The sequence below is a fragment of the Acomys russatus genome, chromosome 15, assembly GCF_903995435.1.
Source record: "Acomys russatus chromosome 15, mAcoRus1.1, whole genome shotgun sequence".
Taxonomy (NCBI): domain Eukaryota; kingdom Metazoa; phylum Chordata; class Mammalia; order Rodentia; family Muridae; genus Acomys; species Acomys russatus.
In genome coordinates, this window is record NC_067151.1 from 50,568,239 (window position 1) to 50,592,624 (window position 24,386).

The window sequence follows — 24,386 nt, forward strand, 5'->3', positions numbered from 1 at the left end:
CCCTCAAGAGTATCAACCCGCCTAGCCCCTCAAATCACAGCAGGACTAAATGCATCCTCTTCCACTAAGGACAGACAAGGCAGCCCACCTATGGGAAAAGTATCCAAAAGCGGATAGCAGAGTCAGAGATAGCTCTTACTCCCATTTTTAGGGGACCCACATGATGACCAAGCATAGATGGTTTTAGAAATAAAAATTTTAACCAATATTTGGCCTTTCAACTTATCAAGAATTAGTTACCACCACTCATCTTTCGAAGAACATGTACTGTGTGAAATATAATTGAATACATTAGTTGAATAAATTAGAAGCAAGCAGTATAACCGGAAAAAAGAACTGCTAGAAAATGGTTAGAAAAGGAAGATCCATGGGCTTAGAGATCAGTATATTGAATATAAACAGAGACTGAATCCATAAAGAGAAAAGACTACCTGATTATTGGTGTCCCAGAACTAGTGTGTGTGCTGCCAGGACAGGGATGAGTAGGAGTACAGTACTGGAGTGTACTTTCACAGGACAGATTTTCATGTGTACATGAGTGCTCAGATAGGTTTGTACACTCCCACACTTGTGTACACAAAGATATGGGAGATGCTAGTCAGGTGTGTATTTTTTCAAGACAGGTGTGCATGTGTATATGATATCTGTACACAGATGTATCATTTCCATGAACATGTTTATATGAAGACATGGGTGCTCCTGGTCAGGGAGCATTTCCAAGACAAGTTTTAATTAATATGTGAAGCCCGCCCATACTACACGTGTGTGCTTTCTCAGTCAAATGAGAATTTTTCTGTATACGGAAGACCTGTACATGTCTGTACACTTTCAAAAAGTGTGCATGAAAATGTGGGAAACCTGGCCAAGTGTGCGATCTCCAAGGAAAAGTGTTACTTACGATGTGCTAAGAGAATCAGAGGTTAGACTCCATTCGACCTCACCCGTGTATCAAGTGGCATCCTCTCAAAGTCCTGTGCCTTTTGGTGTGGATTTTTAAATGAGAGGACATTTTATATGTGATGCACTCAGATCTGTAATAGACAAAATTTAAAATAATAATTTTAAAAATTTAACATACTCTTGTAAAAAAAAGTTTAATTATGTTAATGTAGATTGAAGATATAGACTTTCAATGCTGTCAATTTAACTGATATTCCAGACCTTTGTGTAGGATGTTTGAGAGTACATATTCTCAAACATCGAGTACATGTGGCCTTTTCTTGTTTCAAAAAGTCTTTATATAAAATGACCTCCAAAGGAGTGAAATTTCCTTCTTTTTAGGGAACTATGATAAATACTATGTTGGATTAGTATTCATTAGTGACTTTTAACATTCAACTAATACACACCTAAATTAAAGAATTTTTATAATTTCTGTGTCAAAGGGTTCATAATTAAATTTGTGTTTGTTTGAAGACACAGGAAACATGTACTGATTTATACAAAGCGATCCGATTCACTGTAGATCAGGAGGACCAAGAACATGTCTCTGTGTGTTTCATGCAGGAGAGCACCTGTGCTTTGATTTATTTACATTAGACAACTCCTTAAATATATGCCTGCAAGGGAGATTATGGGCTCCGAGTTTTTGTTGTAAAGATTTTTTTTGATAATTCTGTGTTGAAATTTTTATATTTGTTTTATTCCTAAGGTCTGGGAATTGGGAACATGTTCTATGTTTTTTATGAAGATGGAATCAAAGTAATACAACCCACGGAATGCGAATTTCAGAGGCACATTAAGCCTAGTGAAAAGCTTCTTGGATTTCAGGCAAGTATCTGAAAAGTTCCTTTGCAGTTTAGTGAAAAAAATATAAAATAAAATTATATTTTGGAAAAACATAGCCTAGGTGTATGTAAAACTTGTGAAGGATGGAAATTCTAAGTCTTTAAAGCTGCCTGCGATTTAATGAAGGTTTTATATATGAGAAGGAAAATAACAAACTTTACAATTTTAATACTTAAAATTTTAAAACATGAAAGTTCAACAATGAACATAACATTCAATAATTTTGTAGTGGTTTTACATTTAAAACATCCCCAGATTTTGAGGACAGCATTTCTTAAAGAAAGAGAGAAAGAAAGAAAGATTGGAAGGAAGGAAGGAAGGAAGGAAGGAAGGAAGGAAGGAAGGAAGGAAGGAAACTGCGTGTAAATAATTTTTGGAATGTTTTTATTTTGGGCTATATAACCCTAAACTTGTTTTATCTACTTTCTCCACACAAATTCAGACATATACTAAACACTCAGAATATGCTTATTTTAAGTATAATGAGCACAATTTATGATACCGTATTTAAAGTTGACAAGGCCATGGCACGTGACTAAAGAAGACATTCAATATCATGGTTTATAACTTTATTTTAAATGTTCATCCAGCCCACCAGAGGCCAGTGGTGCTGCTGCAGTATATTGATATATGAAGAAAGCAATTCACAGCTGAAAGCAATGCCGTAGAATAAGAAGCAATCATAACTGGGATCACAAAAAATTTTATATTAAAAATTTATTTATTACATGAAGCATTTTTATATGTTTAAACAAAATGATATGGTTATTCCAGGGTGCGTGCATGTGTGATACTGCCCTCCACAGCTTCAAGTTTCCAATTATTAGGTAATTTAATGAGAAGATAGTTGAGTATTATGTAAGATGACAATGTTCCATTAGGTATATATGTCTCTGTGTCTCTGTGTATCTCTCTGTCTCCCTCTCCTCTTCATTAACATTCTCCCTCCCCTCCCTCCTCTCTATGACTTTCTACACATAAATTTATGTTAAAATATTGATGCTGAAAATTGTGGGATAAGCACTAAGGTACAAGGTCCAATATCAATAAGACTGACGGACACTAGACTACATAGGTGAGAGTGGATCTGTCAGTTTAACACCGCTGTGGCTCATTTTATTGGGCTAGGAAATCAAATCTATGAGAATGTGGAGTACTGAGTATGGATTTTAGGGCAGGTAGGAAACTCAATGCAGGTTTTAATGATACAGTCTTGAGATAGAATATGAGTTTTGGTACATATTCAACAGACTAGATAATAAACACCTTCAAAATATCTATATTTGGATTTATTTTAATATTTGGATACCATGGGTCAGTCAATTGATGTAGGTGGCTTCTTCTTCTTCTTCTTCTTCTTCTTCTTCTTCTTCTTCTTCTTCTTCTTCTTCTTCTTCTTCTTCTTCTTCTTCTTTTAGTACTTGACAATGTGCCCATTCATTATGAGGTCAAACACTGCTGTCCATGAACATGCCAAGGAACACCAGTAGAACAATTTAACCAAAAGCCTGTTACCTGAAACCATAGCTAGTCATTCTCGGTTGTCTAACTTTAAAAAGATATGCAACTTATTTCTTCTCTATTTTAACATTAATCCCTGTTTTTTATTTTCACCCAAAATGTTTTCCTTTTTTTGTTCATGGAAAAAACAAACATTCCCAAGATTAATTTATCACCAAGGTTTTAGGGGCTACATTAAATCTCAAGTGCCTATTAATTTATGATGATAAGGTCTGAGGTCCTGTTTGGATGTTTGAAACGTTCTTTCTTTGGAGTAGAGAAATTAAACCTAACTTACCTATTTTAGAAGATAACTCCCTAGGATGTAAGCAGTGGGAAAGAAATCTTTTGGAAACCCTTTTCCTCATGAATAAAGAGTAAATATCACTAAGATATTTTTCAAAGTCATTTTCAACATTAAGATAGTAACAGTTCAGTTCCCCACACAGGGTATGGATCAGTGAAGTGTAGATAAGGACTGATACACTTCGAATCTTCCATCAAATCCTTCAAAAGGTGCTGTTTGCTTGCTCTAAATAAAAATTCAATTTTGGTGCAATGTCAGCTTGCATTAGCCTTCAGACTTTGGGAGAGTGTTGGCAAGGGTTCACTCAGTGAGCTGTGCCCTTCTTTCATCTCCTCGTTTGATTTTTGCTCTTTGTTTTGTATCTCTGGTAGGCAGGACTCCTGCTATTTTTATACTAGCGGTACACACAATTTCACCTTGTCAGGAAGGTATGCTTTTCAAGCAAATATATTTCTCTTCCAGGCTTATGGATTCAGATTCAAGATGAAATCTTTGGAAAAAAAAATGTTTAAACTCTTTACAGATTACTAACCTTGCACTCTTTTGGATTTCAAGCACTGTCAGTCTCATCTACCACCCATATGGACCTTAAAGTCTCAGTCAACTCCAGTGCTTACAGCTGTATCTTTCTTTGAATTTAGCTGCTAGTCTTAACAAAATGAGGGTGTTTTTGATGACCTCCTTTGAAGAAAATGGCCCATGTTTTGCCATGCTTCACTACTGTAGAACATGGCTGAGCGGTTCTATTTTTGCATTCGTTATCAATTTAACATGTTCCAAGAAACAAAAATGAACTCACAGCCTTTTACAGAACAGTGGACATGAATCTGTAGGTTTTCTGCATTCAGCTTTTAAATTTCTTTATTTGAAAATATTTTCCATTGAAAAATCACCACTAGTACTGTTAGAATAGTGTGCACACCTAGGAATGGGACACCCTTAGCACAGTAGCTGAATGATTGACACATGTGGCAAGGGAACACCACCCATGTTCCTCCAGAGATTTTCAGGAACTTTCCTAGTGACGATTCCAATATCCCTTGGCTTTTTGTTCTATTTCTAATCCAATTACTACTTTTCAATCTATGGTAGCCCAAATACTTGTTTAAGCAATATCCCCCTGATGTGGTGTGGAAAATTTACATCCATGAGTAGCTAGTGAGCATCCCTCTGAATCCATACTGCTTTGCATTCTGGAAACATAATCAGAACACTCCCCTGCCCATTGCTGTCTCTATGGGGCAAGGATCAACCTGGTCTTCATTTGCAGAACTCTGTGGGTGATGAGATTTTAAGCTATTGTCCCTTTGCATGTGCAATGATATCATGCAAAAAGCTTTCTATGGAGAGTAATATAAACACCTTCTAAATATTTCTTCGGGATTTACTCTCTAGATTTCAAAAGAATAAATTTATTAAATTGTTGTTTGAAATGTTAGATATAAAGAAATCTTCTAAAGTTTCTTAAAATTCATGATATTGGATGATTCTATCTCTCTCTGTCTCTCTCTCTCTGTGTCTCTCTCTGTCTCTCTGTCTCTGTCTCTGTCTCTGTCTCTCTCTGTCTGTCTCTCTCTCTCTGTCTCTCTGTCTCTGTCTCTGTCTGTCTGTTTCTCTCTCTGTCTCTGTCTCTGTCTCTGTGTGTGTTTGTGTGTGTGCATGCATGCTCCTATCCTCCCTCCATATTTCACCATATTCTTCTCCCCTCCTTTGTGTCTCTATTGGACATCTGTTTGTAAGCACACACTACAGTGAACTTTGCAGGAGGGGGTTTAAAGTATGTAGCAGTGTCCTTATAGATCTGTGCAGATCCCTTCTGAGTTGGGTCCTTTGAGGTTCTAGAAGACACCATATTAAAGCCCCTTCAATGAGCTGTTGATAACACTAGCCAAGTTATTTTAATGACTGTGAACAGAATAATTAATGTGTTGCTAATTACTTGAATTTTCCACTAGGTGAATCTTAAAGGCGGATATGTTACGTGATCAAAAACAGTATTGATTCAGCTAATCTGTGTTTCCTCAGATTATACATTGAATTAAACACTTTTGTCCTTGCCGTATAACATGTCCTGAAATATCACTATTAGTATTTTATGTTGGTATGTTCTCTCTCTCTCTCTCTCTCTCTCTCTCTCTCTCTCTCTCTCTCTCTCTCTCTCTCTCTCTTTCTCTTTCTCTCTCTCTGCTTTTTTGTTTTTTAGACAGGGTTTCTCTGTGTGGCCTTGCCTGTCCTGGACACACTACTAAAATCACTGAAAGGAGTAACCAATAAGATGCATATACTCAATGTCATAGTAGGAAGGAAGAGCTTAGAGCATAAGGAGGCCAACAGCTCATCCTTTAGGTCATTCAAATTGTCTATTTTTCTTAAAAGTTTGTTCCTCTTTTCCCTTGTGGATTAAGAACGATGAGAAATCGCTTACTTCAAATAAGATGCAGCACTCAAGGTAAATTAAATCCAAATAGGAGTCATTAAAAATGTCTGGTCAAATGTGAGGCACCATAGTACGTGAGGGGGAGACCTGGTGGCACTCAGAGGAAGGACAGCAGGTAGCCAAGAAGAGACTTGATACCCTATGAGAATATATAGGGGGAGGTGATCCCCCTCAGGAACAGTCATAGGGGAGGGGAATAATGGAAAAATGGGGGGGGGTAGGAATGGGAGGATACAAGGGATGGGATAAACATTGAGATGTAACAAGAATAAATTAATAAAAAAATTAAAAAAATAAAAAAATAAAAATAAAAAAAAAATGTCTGAAATGACTAGGATTTTCCTTCCAATCTATTTTACATCTAAGATTTCAGATCATATAGATATAGCTACTGTCTGCTTTTATAATAATGTTACAGTGAGAGTTGATCAAGGGAATAGATAGCCCAGGAGAGACCTGAGTTGAAGGAAACACTGAGGTTCTGATCTAGGCTGTGTTTAAAGACATACAGACAAATAGCCAACCGTGCTCTTTTCAAAGTAAGAAAATAATACTGCATGGTCTATAAGTGAGGATCAATACTTCATTGATCTCTTTAGTCCTAAGAATGTGTTGACAGTTGGAGAGTATGGGCAAATGTACATAAGACTAGAGTACACAGTGGGTTTGAAGTTAGTAGGCTCACTTTCTAGGATGGCTGACATATACAAACCATTTGAAAGGAATATTTATATTTCTAGGTTTATATATTTCTCTTGGGCACTGGAATTATAATCAAATTCCCATTATTTTAATAATCTGGGAGTAGGAGGTGTGTATGTTATACCACAGCATATTTTTTACTATTATTGTTTTTACTGGCCACCTTGCTAAATTAACTTTGTAAAACAAATTTATTGCTCCTTTATGATAAAAACATCATTATGTTGAGCAGCAAAATTAACGTGAGTCTTTTAATTAAAAATGTTCATGCTGGTTTTTAATCAGGTTGATTGAATGTGAGGTTCCAGATTCCACCTAATTCATTTTTATTAACAACCACCATAATTGTTACATTTCACTAGGGTTTTGGTGTTATTTTTCAGTTCAACACCTTTTACCAACTATCTTCTTCTCATATGACATAACTTGAGACCTTTGACCTGGAGACTTAGTCTATCTCACTTTTCCAAATATAAATGTGTACATTAGACATCATATTTCTGTCTCTAGGATTCTCTGCCCTATATACCTCTGTCCCAACCCAGAATTTTGATCCCTTGCAAATTCTTTGAGGACCATAATGTATTTGATGACTTATTTATAATGTCTAAAATGTTCTCATTATATGCATTTAATATTTAACACTGTTACTTATCAAATCAACTATTTCATATATAATTTATATTTTTAAAAACGTTTTTTCATTTAGATACAGTGGGGGTCATTCAACATCTTTGTTCTTTTTTCACCCATGCACTAAAAATAGTTTCTAGAATTTAAATTCAATGAATCCAGATGAATAAATGAGAAACATCACAATATGTTCTGTCAGAGCAGCCAATGACAGAAAGAAATGTGTTCCATTGTACTCTGTATATGGCACACTTAAAATCACTCAGACTCTCTTAAATATGTGCTTCCAAACAGTTGTGAGAAGTGAAAACAAAGTTAATTTGAAATATGTAGGCTAGTGTAATTTCATGAAGGGCAAACCCCAGAGAAAATTCTATCTGAAAATAAGAGGCAAGTTGCACTGATTACTTCAACAATACAAATATGATTTTGTTTAATCCTCACAATGATTCTCTCTGAAGAAAAACATTATTATGTGCATTTTACTAAAGAGGTAATCACAGCTTCTGAAAAGTACTTCAAAACTAGTGTAAGAGTCTTGCTAGGTGTTACACCTGGGCACCATTAGCATTATGGTGGAATGTTTAGCTTCCCCTTTCCAGCCCTGGCTTCTGACTGCACACTGCCCTCAGCCTAAGTCTTATAGTGACCATAAAATTCATAAAGGAATTTTTTTAGGTTAAAAGTAAGAATTTCTGTACTGAAGTCTTTGTGCTTTTGATACCCTAAAATCAAAATCATACTACAAGACAGCTTTATAGTGTTTTCCCAATTCAGGTTTTAAAAAAGCAACCCGTAAGTTGTAGATCCAAATGTTCTGGCTGACAGTGACAAAAATTAAGCCTCTAATAAAATGTGACAAAATTCATTGCATTCCATTTCTGGGATGGGTGGGATGTTATATTGCTTGGGCTATAAGTAATCATCCTAGTTAGAAGACAGATGAAAATTTTTTCTCAGTTTCCTTTTATATTCTAGAAAAGATTAATACGTTATCTTTGGAAGGCTTAGCTATAACTCGGTGGTAGAAACCTTGCCTGTTAAAGCAAATCTCAAGTTCTCATCCACAACAACAAAAGAAGAAAAAATGTCCTTTGATTCTAAATTGTTAATGCCGTAGTATGAATAGACATTTCACTGTGCAAACCAATATTGAAAAATTATAACTAGAATATTTAAAAATAGCTCAATTAGATTATATACATATTTATACATAGTTTTATATACACACATTCCTAAAAGGCCATAAGAGACTTCACGATAACATAAAACTAAAAATTTTGATGCAATTTTATAATGATCATTATTTTTATATCATTTATTTCTAAGAAATTAAAAAATTTACACAGCAAAAATTGTTTACATCCTATGACACTATTTCCCAAGTATACGTTTTCATATACACCAATAGAACCACATGGGTGATGTGTTTTCAAGAGCTGAGGAAAATCATTGTTTCTTTTTTTATGAAATATACATAGAGAAAGATCTTCTGTAAAAATATATAAATTAAGTTTTACGGTTTGTGGTTGTCTGTACAATTAGAGTCTGTACGCAGCTTCATCCAGTAGTGCATACTGCGTTTGGCCAAGTGCTTGCTTGCGTGGGTACATCAGTCCAGCTGTCTGATGCATTTTATTTTAAAGTTCTCTACAATCAAAACACTTCATTAAAATTAGTAAGCTCAATTAATACTATGAGGAGTCATCAGTGACAACTCAAAGGACACCAAATGAAACTAAGAAGTCCCTTGTCTTTTTTCTCTGAAGTGATGTGCCGAGTTTGTAGCATTAAAAAGCAAGGAGCCTGGCAACTCATAAATTGTCAGTAATTAGTATAACTCTCTCAATTCTATTTCTAATCTTTACCAATGGAGGGGATTCTGGGAGCCAGGGAAGCTGGTTGATGGCAAAGCAAAAAATTGAAATAACTCATAGCTGCACAAACCAGTGTCCTTTCATCAGCTACTGACAAGCAACAAGAACACTTGTGCGATGTCCTACAAGTTTTCAACCTAAATGTTGATATATATCCATCTAATGAAGAAGTCAGACTGTTGCCCCTTTGTTGCAACAGCTTTACATTTATTCCTTCTCTACCTATGGTTGCCTAATATGCACTCTGAGATGAACCATAATGGTGCTTGATTCAGTGTCCAAGACAAGTGTATACATTTTAGGATATCTAATGTGCCACAGCCATGTGCTCTTATGGGTCATAATATTAATGTCGGTTTTTTTCATTCACAGCTGTGAAAACTGTATAAAACAGAGGTCATCCAGACTATGCAGACAATCAGATAAGCTATCTTTACACTGAGAGCCCTGGCTTGGTTTTTAATTAGGATCAGCCAACTTGCTTCCTTTTCTGTTTTGTATGTCACTCTTTACATATTACAACTTACACATCCCTTATTGTCAATCTGTTTTAAATTCCAACTCATATTAATGTATATATGTTTATATATTATTTTTATGTTCAATTGTGCTTTGTTCCTTTACACTTAACACTTTATGAAACTGGAACTGCAACCTCTCTCTCCCTCCCTCTCTCTCTCTCTCTCTCTCTCTCTCTCTCTCTCTCTCTCTCTCTCTCTCTCTCTCATTCCCTAACAAAAATCAAGCATTTTTGGTCTCTCAATCTATCGTCCTGTGTATGTCCACAAAGGCAAATATTTCAACTTTTCTTTGTTAAGCTTTGGTTACATTTTCACCACTTTAAGTACTCCTTGGTGCTTAATTTTTGTTCTGTACTATAAAATTTGAAAATTTTCTAGAAGCAGCTAAATGTTAGGTATTTCTGTGTGTCTTCATGGCTACCACCTCCACAGCCTCAGAGCTAAAACTCTAAGATCTCTGTTGATCTTAAACATTTGTCCTTTAAAGAGGGAAAAATAATGAGACTAACTTTTAGTTTGATAAACTTAGAAGTGGAAGCCAACTGTAGCAGGTGTGTAAGTCTTTGTGCTCACAGATAAGCATCAGGGAAGCCAGGAATATTAAATACGGGGAGAGGGAGGCTATTCAAAGTGGGAAATGTATGACCTGTTTTCCACCTGGAGGACCATACAGCATGGTAACTTTTGGGCTATCTGTGTGGCCAGATCATACTTAGTCACTACTTGTTTGTCTCGGTCAATTTGTAGTGCTATCCTCGTGGAGACCCCTCAAATTAGCTTGTTTATTTTGAGGCTCTTCCTTTTTTTTTTTTTTTTTTTTTTTTTTTTTTTTTTTTTTACTTAATCTATAGAACTTATCTTTATGGAAGATTTCACTCATACTTTAGGAAATTTTTGGTGTAATCATGTTTTAAGCTTGGTTGTGTTCATGGGGTTGATTTAATTACCACCAGGAAACTTGTAAAATAAATTGTCATGCGTCAATATGTCAAAATTAATCATCTTTGTATCAGATCAGATTCTCAAAGTTTGGACCAATACCAGAGTCATGATGAATATCTCTCTCTCTCTCTCTCTCTCTCTCTCTCTCTCTCTCTCTCTCTCTCTCTCTCCACTATACATCTTGATCTTAACTCCCTTTCTCCTCTCCTCCAGGTCCCACCCTCCTCCCCAATATCCTCTATGCCCACCCTACTTCTCAGAGAAAGGGGGGCCCTCCCTTTACTGGCCTATTCAAGCACATCAAGTTGCATCAGCACTGACGACGTCTTTTCCCCCTGTGGCCTGGGAAGGCAGTCCCTGCAGGGAGAAATGATGAAATAGTAGGCAACAGAGTCCATGTCCCCCACTCCTCTTACTAGGGGACCCACATAAAGACCTAGCTGCCTATATGCTACATCTGTGTATAACCTTTGGTTCAGTCTTTGATGGGTGCTTCAGTCTCTGAAGTCCCCCTGTTTCATGTTTGTTGGCTTGGTTGGTCTTCTTGTGGAAGTCCTATTCCCGCCTTTCTATCCTTACTGCCATTCTTCCACACATCTCCCTGTATTCTGCCAAATGTTTGGCTGTGGTTCTAAACAGGCTATGGAGCCTCACAGAGGATAGCTATGCTAGGCTCCTATCTGCAAGCATAGCAGAGCATCATTAATAGTGTCATGGGTTGGGTCTCTCACATGGGCTGGATCTCAGGTTGGGCCAGATGCTGTTTGGACATTCCCTCAATCTCAGCTCTATTTTTATTTCTGCACATCTTGTAGCCTGGGCAAGTTTTGTGTCAAAGTTTTGTGAGTGGGTTGGCATTCTCCTCCCTCCACTAGGAGTCTGGTCTAGTTAGAAGGTAGCCTATTCAGTCTTCATGACCTCTGCTATTTGGATTTTCAGCTAGAGTCATACCCATATCTCCCAGGAGCCTACCCCACCATAGTTCTCCATCTAGTTAAAAAGATGCCCCCACCTACAGTTTCTCTTTTCTCTTCAAGCCCTCTGTCCTCCCTTCCCTGTACTCCTCTGGTCTGATCCACACCCTCATTTCTCTTCATGCTCCCTCTCCTACCTTGTTCCCTTTCTTCAATTGCTTCAGTCTATTCTATTTCCCTTTCTTAGTGAGATTTAAACATCTTCTTCTGGATACTCCTGTTACTTGTCTTTTTGGGTCTCTGAATTGTAGTAGGTTATCCTGTACTACTATATGGCAAAAACCCACTTATAAGTGAGTAGGTATCATACATGCCTGTTTGGGTTTTGATTACCTCACTCAGGATGATCTTTTACAGTTCCATCCATTTGCCTGAAATTTTCAAGATGTCTTTGTTTTTAATAGCTTATTAGCATTTTGTTGGGTAAATTTACCACAGTTTCTTTATCCATTATTTGTTTCAGGGACATTTGGGTTGGTTCCAGTTTCTGGCTATTACGGATAAAGTTGCAATGAACATAGTTGAGCAAATGTCCTTGTTGTGTGGTGGAGAATCTTTTGTGTATATGCCCAGGAATGGTATTGCTGGATCATATTGACTTCCAATATGGTTGAACAAGTTCATATCCCCATGGGCAGTGGAGGCGTATTCCCCTTTCTCCACATCCTTGTTAGCATGAGCTGTCACTTTTGTTTTTTATTATAGCCATTCTGATAGGTGAAACATGAACTACCTTTTTATCTCCCATGGATCTTTCTTCTTCTGGCCTGGGTGGCTGAGAGACCAGTCAGTCAGGAAAAAGAGGTAGCGTTCTAGAAAATTCTAGAAGATTTGAGTAAAGAAATGTGATGACTCTTTGAAGGGAAGAAGTAGATTGATCCGATTAGGTTGTTAGTAGCTTGTTGTTTAACTTTGACCAGCAAATGCACTGTAAGTCTTACTGAAAGAAAAAACAAACAAACAAACAAGCAAACCCACTACGGGCAGTTTTCTAAGATCAGACAGAAGAGAAATAAGGACCCCAGGAGCATGGTCACGTATTTCAGTTCATCCAGTGCTTGCCTTGTAACCATGATGTGCTAGACTAACTCTTCAGCACCACATACCAGGCACAGTGGCTCCTGCCTATACTGAAAGAGGGTAGAGACAGGCAGAATAGGAGTTCAAAGCCATCTTTTGCTACGTAGATGGTTCATTGTCAATGTGGGATATGTGATATTTTTTCCTCAAAAATAAATAAAAGGAAGGCAAGGCAAGGAAGGAAGGAAAGGAAAGGAAGGAAAGGAAAAAAGTACATAGGAAGGCATATTGACAAGTAGCAGAAACTTGTTGAGTGGTGGAACCATGGAAGTACTTAATGCAAATGGAAAAAAAAAGGTCTAGACATTTGAGGCTATGCCATTGTAATGGGTAATCAGTGTAAAAAGAGGCTAAAAGGATGAATTTTCAACATAAGACAAGTGGATGTAATTTTCTCTTTGACTTATTGAGATCCAGCAAAGGAAGTACCAACAACAGTAATAAACTACAAAACTAAAACTTCTGACAAAGCCTGCATAAATCTTGCAGACCTTTAATGTTTTTGGGATAACATAATCGATGTACATAAAATACAGGATTTAATTTGAAAATGACCTAACCAAAATAAGTTGTAATGTTGAACAGAATGATCCTTTTCTTTCCGTCTCTTATTCTATTAGCATATATTACCTTAATGTTATTTTTATTATTGGTGTTTTATGTCTTTTCCCATTAAAAGCTTAATGCATGTGAATAACATTTCTCTCCAATTGCCACCCACAAATTTAAGTATTAATATATTTAATCTGTAAAAGATTATTTCTATTAATAATGAAACCTGACAGACTTTAATCAGAAATAATGACATAAAGCAATGTAAAGGAAATCCAAGGTATGTGTGAGGACACTCATAATGGCATTATAAAAATGATTGCAAGTGTGGCCAGAGGTGTTCTTTGGGAACAGCACACAAATAGGAAATCATTCCCAGTAGAGCAGTTTATTTTACTGTTACATCTTTCTGAAGCAGACAAAGCTGTGGAAATTGCTCCTGGTCTGGAAGTCTTTCGGCTGACAGCTGTGTGTCAGGTTATTCACACTTGCATTACTTCCTCAGATTTTGGGAGGGGGGAGGAGTGGGGGGAGGCAACACATTTGCAAACAATTTTCTTATATCCAGGGCTTTTCTTCAAATGTCAGCCTCAGGCCCAACTTGCCTCCCAGCGCTTTGTACCTCCATAACTATTTTATCGGGTGTTTATTTCTCAAAAAAGAAACAAGGTCTTGTCAACGACATTCAGTACCGTGCTGAAGAAATTACCCAGGTGTCTCATAGGAACTGATGAGTGAAATTCCAAAATTGCGCTCTGTTTTAAAGAGGTTCTGCCTTCAGCTTTCCGTGACGTCCTTAACGTGCCGTGGGACTTTCCATGGCTCCTCTGCTGAACAGTCATTGTGCTGCAAGTTATTAAGCAAAGTTCATTTCCTAATCTAGAGTTGCTTGCATCATTCAACACTGACTGCTTGGATCACAGGTTACTTACAGGTTGTTCTGTGGACAAATGGATGCTTTAAACAATGGGAAAATAGCTGCTCAACCTTAAAAACTGAACTGATTTGAACCGGTGGATGCTCTAGGTCCTCCTTGAGTTACACCTGATATTACAAAATTTAAACAGTAGAGGAAACTATCTCATTACAGAGTGCTCTGGTCTTTCAACTATATTCCAAATTTTAAGACAAACATGGAAACTATCTGAAGTGCCTGTAGTATCTGAACCATGCTGTATTATTAAATAAATATTAAATGTAGGCTTGTGTGTCTGTTGTCATTATTAATTTAATGATATCATATATTTTGCTAAAGCTTTTTAAACATGGACATTAAACGGAGCATCCTGGGAACATTGCTTTGTGGGAATTAGAGAGGAGGCAAATGTGCTAAAGTAGATTTGGATTTGATAGTGTGCAAATAGTATTCAAGAATGTGCAAATAAAAAGGAAATAGGTGTTAGTTATCAATTGTCAGAACCAAATAACAGCCATGCAAAACTCTGCTGTGGTCATTTCTCAGCTTGTTGTTCATGTATGTGCACTCAGAACTGTAGTCTTATGGGACATTTTTCTGGAAATTTGACTGTTAGGTTAATGTTTTCTGGAACTCCCAATGATGGTGATGGTAGCAGGTGTAGCTCAGACCTTTTTCTTTTTCTTTTTTTTTCTTTTTTTTTTTTTGCCTGCTCTTGATACTTTTTCTCTTCTATTGGTTTGCCATGTCCAGTCTTGATATGAGCACTTTTGTCTTGACTCCTTAGATCTTGTTTTGTCCTGTTTGGCTATCATCTCCTGGAGGTCTGCTCTTTTCTGAGTAGGAAATGGAGAAGGAGCTGATGTAGGGGAGAGGGGAGGTGTGGGGAGATAGTAGACCTTGAGGGAGGGGAAACTGTGGTTGAGATGTATTATATAGAATGAGAATCTATTTTTATATAAAAAAAGAATAAGAAGAAGAAAGAATTTTTGCATTATGTTTGTTCTGTTGAAGACTTTTAACACTGGGAGGTCTTGGGAGAAAATTAAATTTGTTTTGTTTCTGTTAATCTGTTGCATTAATAAAAAAGAAATAAAAGTAAAGTGGTTTGCATTTCACCAGAAAAATCAATAACTGGGTATCAGGTCCAAAGGGTACTCCATTACCCCCAAAACATCAGGCCTACTGACTTGGTCCAAAATTGAGTCAAGGCTTAGCTGAAGCTGAACTGTAGAAGAGTTTCTGGTAGTTAGACAAAGGACAGTATTCCTCTTAAATTGTAAAACAGGTCCCAGTCTGCCCAAATAAGTCCTTTCCTGTGCCTCTGGCAGAAAAAACATATGACTTTATTGGCATATACCTGTGATGCCTTTCAGCATATCAAAATCCATGCTAGTCCCCAGACTTCCTCATCTTCTAATCACATGTACAAGGTTATTGTAATTCACAGGCTCTCCACCTTACAGATATCCTTCATTCATTCTGTATATAATGGCAAGATGCTTCCTCCCTCCTCACCTATTCTCACTATATTCTTTCTTGCTAGTCTCTACACTTCATTCTTCCTAGATCTGGCCTGGTTCAGTCTGCTTTTTTATGTGCTCTGGACTCTTCTACATGCCTCTGGATGTTTCCTCTCTCTTATCTATATTAAAACCTTCCCCCTAATCATCAGAAGTCACTTCAGTTGTTTTCTTTTCTGTTCCCTATAGGAATTTAATTTACATTGATTTCTATACATAGGTAATGAACTTAAATTTGCTGTGTATGCCATTGACTAACTCTTTTTATTGGCACATTTAACATCTGTTGTTGAGTGTACTAAATCACCAACCATTAATTCTACTCAGCACACTGTCATTACCGTGCAATGTTTTAGGGTGTGAATTTGCTTTTTTCCTTAAAACACAGGATGAAGTCTGTCCCAAAGCTGACGAGGATGAAGTTCAGAGATGTGTGTGGGCTTCTGCTGTTACCGTCAAAGACAAGTTCATTTATGTCGCTCAGCCAACTTTGGATAGAATCTTGATTGTTGATGTGCAGTCTCAAAAAGTTGTACAGGTATGACTAATGGCTAGTTTTGAAAACGAAGCTTAAAATAAGTTATTTGCTTTAATCATACAGTCTCTACTACCTATGTTGTCAACTCACACTTGATGTCATTATAAATGTGTTTCATTACTTTGATGATTAAAATCATTAATTCTGTGAGGAGTTTACCTCTAAGTCTTCTGTCTGCACCTAGAGAATTATATGAAAAGTTCCATAATCTTTTATTTTGTAATGTTTTAGACTCATATAATATTCACATGACTGGTCATCTTTTTATTTTTTCTTCTAGACCATCCAGGAAAATTATGTTTGGAAGTCGATTGAGATATCTCTAATTACTATCTTAACAAAAGCTGACACAATAGTAATATTTACCACAAAATTTCAAAAGTTAATAAATATTATTATGTGACTATAAATAATAAAACAGATCAATGATACACAAGCAAAACTTTAATAAACATTGCCACGGTGATGTATTCCCAACATGTGTACTTCATGCTTCCAATACAAACAATGTTTGGGTTCTTACTCATTTCCAAGACTATGCTTTGAATCAGTTTGCTTAAATCACAAGAAAATTATCAAACAGAGGTTATTGTATCTAGGATATCTGTGTCCGGAATTTGGACCTGGACAGTTAAGATCATTGGCCCCAGTTTAGAAAATAACTAAGCTTAAGCTAGAATTATGAGATGCACATAACTCTAAAATGGGAATACTCTGTATATGCCTTTTATAATTGAACTGAAGCTAAAATAAAGCCATGCAGGTAAAGCGTTCACTGCAGACCATGACATATGAAAAGCTACATATATCTATTACCTACTGTATATCTATTATACTACTATCAAAGTGCCTTAGAAACAGTAATGTATACATAGATATACCCTTTGTATATATAGATACATTTTATAGTCAATATTGTTATGAAATTTACTCACACATCTTGGTTCCTATCTAAAAGAAAAGACGCTAAAAGTAAAAGGCTATTAAGACTTCACATGAATATTTCTGACCATGCATCCATCCATCCAGCCGTCCATCTGTCTATTCATACTTTCATGTTATAGTCATGGATTGATTGCTACTGTAAGATGTGTTGGCCATAAACAAATGACTGTCAATGATTCTAATACAAGGCTCTAGTACACGTCCCAGTCTAAGTTCCCAGCTGACTTTGGTTCTAATGGCTCAGACTCTGATATGAGAACAAATAGTGAAATCTTGAATAAAATTACGAACAGGTAGTCTACTAGAACATTCTAAAGCTTCCAGGCTTACATATTTATTATGGAGATCCAATTTAATGGTCCCTTACATATTGTGAAAACAAATGTATGTTACAGTTCATTTGCATATTATTTTGAGGCTGTTGAATTTTGACAAGGCTGGTTTTATTTTGATTTGCTCTGATGTAGGCTAGTATATATTAGAGGCATTTGCTTTGAAATGCCCAGGACACTTTGCCAGAATTTTTAAATTATACGTATGATCTGAGACTAATTTCAAGCTGATCTTGAAATTCAATTTAAAATAGAGGCTGACATTTGCTGAATATATATTTCCTACTAGATATTCAAAAGTGGGGAAAGCCAATATCTCTTAATATTCATAGGCGTTTGCCCTCAGACAATGTTGTCAAATTAAAAATTAATAGAAATAATAGATAATAAAATGGCCAAATATTATGCAATTATCACATAATTAATATTATGTGCTAAGCATCAAGTAAAAGACTGTGATACATGATCACATATACAAACATCATATATATATATATATATACCCAATTATACATATGCAAACATACATGCAATATATAAGGTGAAATATGTAAAGCAATATTGCTTTTAAGATTGTGGCATGTACTAAATTTTAACAAGCAAATTTTGAAGACATCACATTGTTTAACAATTACAAAATAGCTTGAGTGTTTGTATTGGTGTTTCTTTTCTATGAAATATATTTCAAAAACTATAAGTAATACTGTAATGAATCTGCTAGTAAAGTTAAGAAGACATTTCTTCGGTTGTGTTCTTTCTCATAATTCTACAATAATGCTCATGAGTTCAGGTTATTAGCTTTCCAAATAAGAAGATGACAGAGACAGTTTGCTACCTGAATAGTCACCCTTTAAAAATGGGGTGTAACTACTTTGGGTTTCAGAACAATCTTTGCATTATACTCAACTTTCAAATTGAAAATGCTAGAGTATAACTTAAAATTGAATCTGATTAAAGTAAATGCTAAAATGATGCCAAATAAGTTTAAAGACAACAAAAGTTTCAGCAAAATTTTAAAGAGCAGTTATTAATTAATAATAGTTCATGTACAATATTCAACATCAAGGCAAAGCCAGCTTGGAGAGGCAAGCGAATCACTGCTGGTAGGAAGTGAGGAGAGCTGAGGGCTTACGCAACGATCCATATCAAGGCAAGTGAAGGCACAATTTTGAAAGACTGAGTAGGAGAGAACAAATCTTTTGAGTAGTATTCAAATCCACTGGAAAAATTGTAAAAGTACAGCCTACTTTGGTTTCCTTTTCTGTGTTACAGAAATAAATATTTTACCATAAAATGAACTATAATTGAAATTGGAACTGAAATTGCTTAAATTAGGAATTTAAAAAATTGCTCAAGCTTAAACTTCATGTGCTAATGAGCAAAGAAATTTGCATTCATATAATATATTAAAATTTAACTTTCAAAAGGGTATTCTTTATACTAAAGTTGAATTGTAATAGCATTGAGGAATGCATGGAAAACAGCAACAAAATATTTAAATGTTATACAAATGATTGTAGGATGGGATACTGGGTGAAGACCCTTGCTGTGAATCCTATGTTTGATCATCAGAACACACATGGTGGAAGGACAGACTGTACTACACAACTTTGTCCTCTGACATCCACACGTGAGACCCAGCATGTGTGTACACACACACACATACACACACTAAATAAAAATGTTTAAACTTCTGCAATCTATTGTTAGGTATTGGAAAATATAACACTTTTGGAAATGTTTTAACTGAACCTAAGAGAATCAGAATAGCTGAGGGTGATAAAGAGAAAAAACATAAATGAAATACACATAAATAAAACATAAGGACTGAGAGAGATGTTACAATTCTGACAGATATATCGACAGTACAAATTTCAAAAGAGAGGCAAAAATGAAATTTTAGAACATTTAGAGAAATAATAATATATATATAGTAAAGGGAGTCCATTAATACAAATAACAAGGAGTTCATTAATCTTAAAGAAATAGTTCCAAGTGACTAACACCATGATTTCTTGTGCAAATATTAATGCCTCTTAGAAGCAGTAAGAAAATAAGCAAGGGCTCATCAGTGGGTCAGTTAACAAGTAACTCATCAGAATGTGTCAAAGTAAGGTGGAAGCATTAAAGGAAAATAAAGGTAAGACCATTTGCTGTGAAAACATGAGGACTTGAATTTGAATATCCAGTATTAAAAAAATGTAAACTTGGCCATTGTTGGGAGAATGAAGTATTGAGGGACATATATTCCAGAAGCTAAGTAACCAGACAGCCTAGTTAAATGGCAACCTTCATACTTATTAGCAGAACCTCTCCGAAGAGAATAAGACTGGAGGAAGTACAAGTAAACTTTCAATGTTCTCCTCTGGCTTTTGCATGCATGCACATAGGTATTCCCCTAGACATGTGTGCTCTCAAAAACCCATGTGCAAACACATACAACATAGTAAAAACTTAAATAATAAATCTTTTTAAATATTTGAAAGAGAATAGAAATAAAGGAAGGGAGAATGGAAGAAAGGAAGGATCAGTCCTTTAGAACAATTGAAAAGCCAGAGAAAACTGTCTTCCACACACGAGAAAATTTAAGGCCTTCCTAGATAAGTGAAAGCCCACAATGCTCATTATTCCTGGTGTACACTTTCAGAAATTCCACTGAGAATCATGATAATATGAAGACACACTCATTCAACAGAGTTAATATATATATATATATATATATATATATATATATATATATATATATATTTGTAGGCAATAATAAGATCTAGGGATTATACCTTTTCAAAGTTGATTTTCAGTTTTGTACATGATTTGAATGAATATTTTTTATTTCATTTTTATAAATTCAAACATATGTATTTAAAAGCCAATGTACTTTAAAGCTAATAGTTTAACAATGCTTTCTAAATGTACTCTCAGTTTTTATTTCATTTAAGAGAAAATTTCAGGCAAATGGATGGAACTAGAGACAATCACACTGAATGAAGTAACGCAGACCCAGAAAGACACGCATGGTATATACTCACTTATAAGTGGAAGTTAGCCCAACATAGATTGTCCTCTGAGAGACTCCACCCAGTGGGGAACTGGGACAGATACTGAGACTAAAAGGTGGACTCTAGGTTAAGAGCTGCCAGTTGTTTGGAAGAGATGGGGGATGGAAAGGGGGGGTCGGGTCAGAAGCTCCACACGAAGACTTTCAAGGATGACAGATTTGGATCTGGGGTGAGGGGGCCTGTATAAACTGATGCACCAACCAAGGACAGTACAAGCAGAGAACCAGACGCTTGTTCAGATGTAGCCAATGGACAGCTCATTCTTAACGTGAAGAGGGGGAGGGGAGAGTGAAAGACTGCTTCTGAGAAGAACTCTGATACCTGCAATTTGTTTTATTTTCTGTTCGCTTTCTGAGACAGGGTTTCTCTGTGACACCCTGCCTGTCCTGGATTCACTTTGTAGACCAGGCTAGACTTGAAATCACAGTGAGTTGGCTTCCTCTAGTGCTGGGATAAAAAAGAGTGAAAACACAGAGGAAAGAAATGCATACTATCCAGATGAGACCTGATGGGCTGGTGGTGAGGAGGAGGGCCCCACAAGGGTCTAGAGGAGGGGAATATGGCAGAAGAGGGAGATAAGAGCAAGGAGAATAAAACCAAGATGTAATATAAATATATTATAATAAAATATGTATAAAACAAAAATTAAATTATACTATGACTTCTAAAAGAAACAAAAACAAAAGAGAGAATTATAACAATAAAATATAGAATCAGTTACTCTTAACTACAAAGAAATTGAACATAAAAAATTCTAAGGAACTAAACAAAAGCAAAATTGTGAAACCAAGAAAAGTCAAATATTGAAACTAGAATTCAGACTTCTAAAGGATAAACAACATTCAAACAACATTACTCAGATGGCCAAAGTAAAAGGGAGAACTCTCATATTATAAAAACCATCTCTACCATTTGAGTCTTTCTGCTTCTGGGTTAACTCACTCATTATGATCATTTCTAGCTCAATCCATTTATCCAAAAATTTCGGGAATTCCTTGTTTTTAATAGCTGAGTAGTATTCCATAGTGTAAATGTACCACAGTTCCTTTATCCATTCTTCTACTGAGGGACACTTAGGCTGTTTCCATGTTCTGGCTATTATGAATAAGGCTGCTATGAACATGGTTGAGCAAATGTTCTTGTTGTGTGCTGGAGCATCTTCTGGGTATATTCCAAGGAGTGGAATAACTGAGTCTTGAAGAAGCCCAATTCCCATTTTTCTGAGAAAGCACCAGATAGATTTCCAAAGTGGCTATACTAGTTTGCATTCCCACCAGCAATGAAGGAGTGTTCCTCTCTCCCCACATCCTCACCAGCATGTGGTGTTGCATGAATTTTTGATCTTAGCCATTCTCAGAGTTGTTTTGCTTTGTATTTCCCTGATATATACTCACTTATATCTGCATATTAGCCCAAGGGGTATGTCCCATGAAAGCCTTCACTTACCAGGAAACTGGGACAGAGGAGAGGACATCCTATTGGGACTCTAGATGAGAGAAGCATGGGAGAATAGCAAAGTAGAAGGATCCAGAGGGTCCTAGAAACCTACAAGTAGAACATTATGATAGGCAGATATGGGCCCAGGGGTCCTGCTCAAACTAAGGCACCAGCCAAGGACAATACTGACGGTAAACCTTAAACCCCTACCAAGATCTAGCCAATGGGCAGAACATTCTCCACAGTTGAGTGGAGAGTGGGATATGACTTTCTCACGTACCCTGGTGCCTCATATTTGGCCATGTCCCCTGGAGGGGGAGACCTGGTGGCACTCAGAGGAAGGATAGCAGGTTACCAAGAAGAGACTTGATACCCTATGAGCATATACAGGGGGAGGAAGTCCCCCTCAGGAACAGTCATAGGGGAGGGGAATAAGCGGAAAATGGGAAGGAGGGAAGAATGGGAGGATACAAGGGATGGGATAACCATTGAGATGTAACAAGAATAAATTAATAAAAAACTGTCTAATAGTGAATAATTTGAAAACTTAACACAATTTGATTGACATAGAGCTAGATGACAAAACACTTAAATAAGAGAGTGAAAATAATATATATATAAACAAAGCAATAACATATTGCTAAAAGTAATTAAAAGAAAACAAATGGAAACATATCTAATGCCCATGATTTGGAAGTTCAGATGCTAATCTCAACAACAGTGATCAATGGACTTAAGCAAAATCTGAGCAGAAATAGTTAAGAAAAGTGGAAAATGCCATTCTAAAATTGTATGGCACCCTAAGATGCCAAATCAATGTTGATAAGGATGAATAAAACTGGAATACCTCTATTTTCTTATATACAAACTTTATACAAGGCAAAGTAACCACAATAATATTCAAAAAGGGACATAGAGATTAATGAAGTACAGTACAAATTCAAATATCTCTCTATATGTGCTCAAATTATTTTTGAATAATTGTATCAGCACTTTTCAATGAGGATATCTTAAGGTTTTACTAAAAGTGGATATATATATATATATACAAGAAAGCATAAAGACATATACTCTTACTCAACACCACAGATGTCAAAATGGAAGAAAAATATATCTATAAAATATAAACTTCTAGAGGAACCCAAGCATCAAGCTAGATGAATAGATTTGCTGAGCCCATTTTGGATGTAAAACCAAAGAGGTGCATAGTCAAAAATAGTGAAAAAGTTGGAAAGAATGAGCTTATTTAAAGATTTCACAGCAAATGGTATAAACATATAATCCATACTTTGATACGGATAAATATACAGAAAATTTATCAACAGATAAGTAGACAACTAGACTTATACAAGTCCAAAGACTTAAATATATATTTCCTTATAGCATACATGGAAGCAGCCAGTAAACACAGAAAATGGCTGTCCTTATTATGAGGTATTATAAAAACAAAATTAAAATATACAGTGACATTAAACTCACACTTATCATTAAATAAACACAACCTATTGCCAAGAATGCACCAAAACCTGTACTTCTGCACAAGGTAAGTAGGGAGGAACACATCAGATCTACCTAGGAATCAAGCACCGTTGCTTGTCAAAATTTAAATGGCTTTACTATGTGATAAAGCAATGCCATGACTGCTGACTGTATACACCATCAACACAGTACTGGACGTGGGATAAGGCCTCAAAAGTGATGCCATTCAGTGGATGAATGCGTAAATATACTCTGGTACATTATATAATGGAGTTTTATTTCAGTCAGTATAAAGTGGTATTCCGTCTCGACCTTGCAAGACTGGAATTAAAAACATCTGACACCCACCCAACATCTCTAAGGTTTGGGAAATCCCACCCTCAATCTCCTTGTTTGCGTAACAGATTTAAACATTTGACCACTTAGCCACCTCCCTGCCCAAACCCTTTTCAGTATGTATATTTTACTTTTTTCTGATGTATATTAAGACCCGTCATCTCTAAATAACTTAAAATTATCCTTCCTTTCTTCTGTAGTGGAAATGAAGCTCTGGGCCCTGAGCTTGCTAAGCAAACCCTCCTCCCCCTGCAACTAAGCTCATTTATGAGAGAAGCTTCTAGAATACAAGTATCTCCTTATTAGAAAAATAATAAAGTTAGGTAATTTTGAATTTACTTAAGATCTCTGTTTGCACTCCACATGTAATTTTAGCTCATTCCTATCTTCAGATAATGAGTTTCCTAACTCTGTTACCTGCTATGTGAAATAATATATCCTTATATCTGTCTTAAAATTATTTTAGCAGCATATGGATTTCAGTGTTGAAATGTGTTTGCTTAAAAGC

General features: G+C 36.1%; 1 protein-coding gene across 1 annotated transcript in view; it reads left to right on the top strand.

Annotated features, from left to right (window-relative positions):
• The window catches only part of Fstl5 (follistatin like 5), a 483,380-nt gene that overhangs the window by 386,214 nt on the left and 72,780 nt on the right, over positions 1 to 24,386 (top strand). Inside the window, exons 11-12 of the mRNA XM_051156911.1 lie at positions 1,652 to 1,770; positions 16,141 to 16,290. Coding sequence (XP_051012868.1) covers positions 1,652 to 1,770; positions 16,141 to 16,290 — 269 coding nt within the window. The remainder of the gene's footprint in view (positions 1 to 1,651; positions 1,771 to 16,140; positions 16,291 to 24,386) is intronic.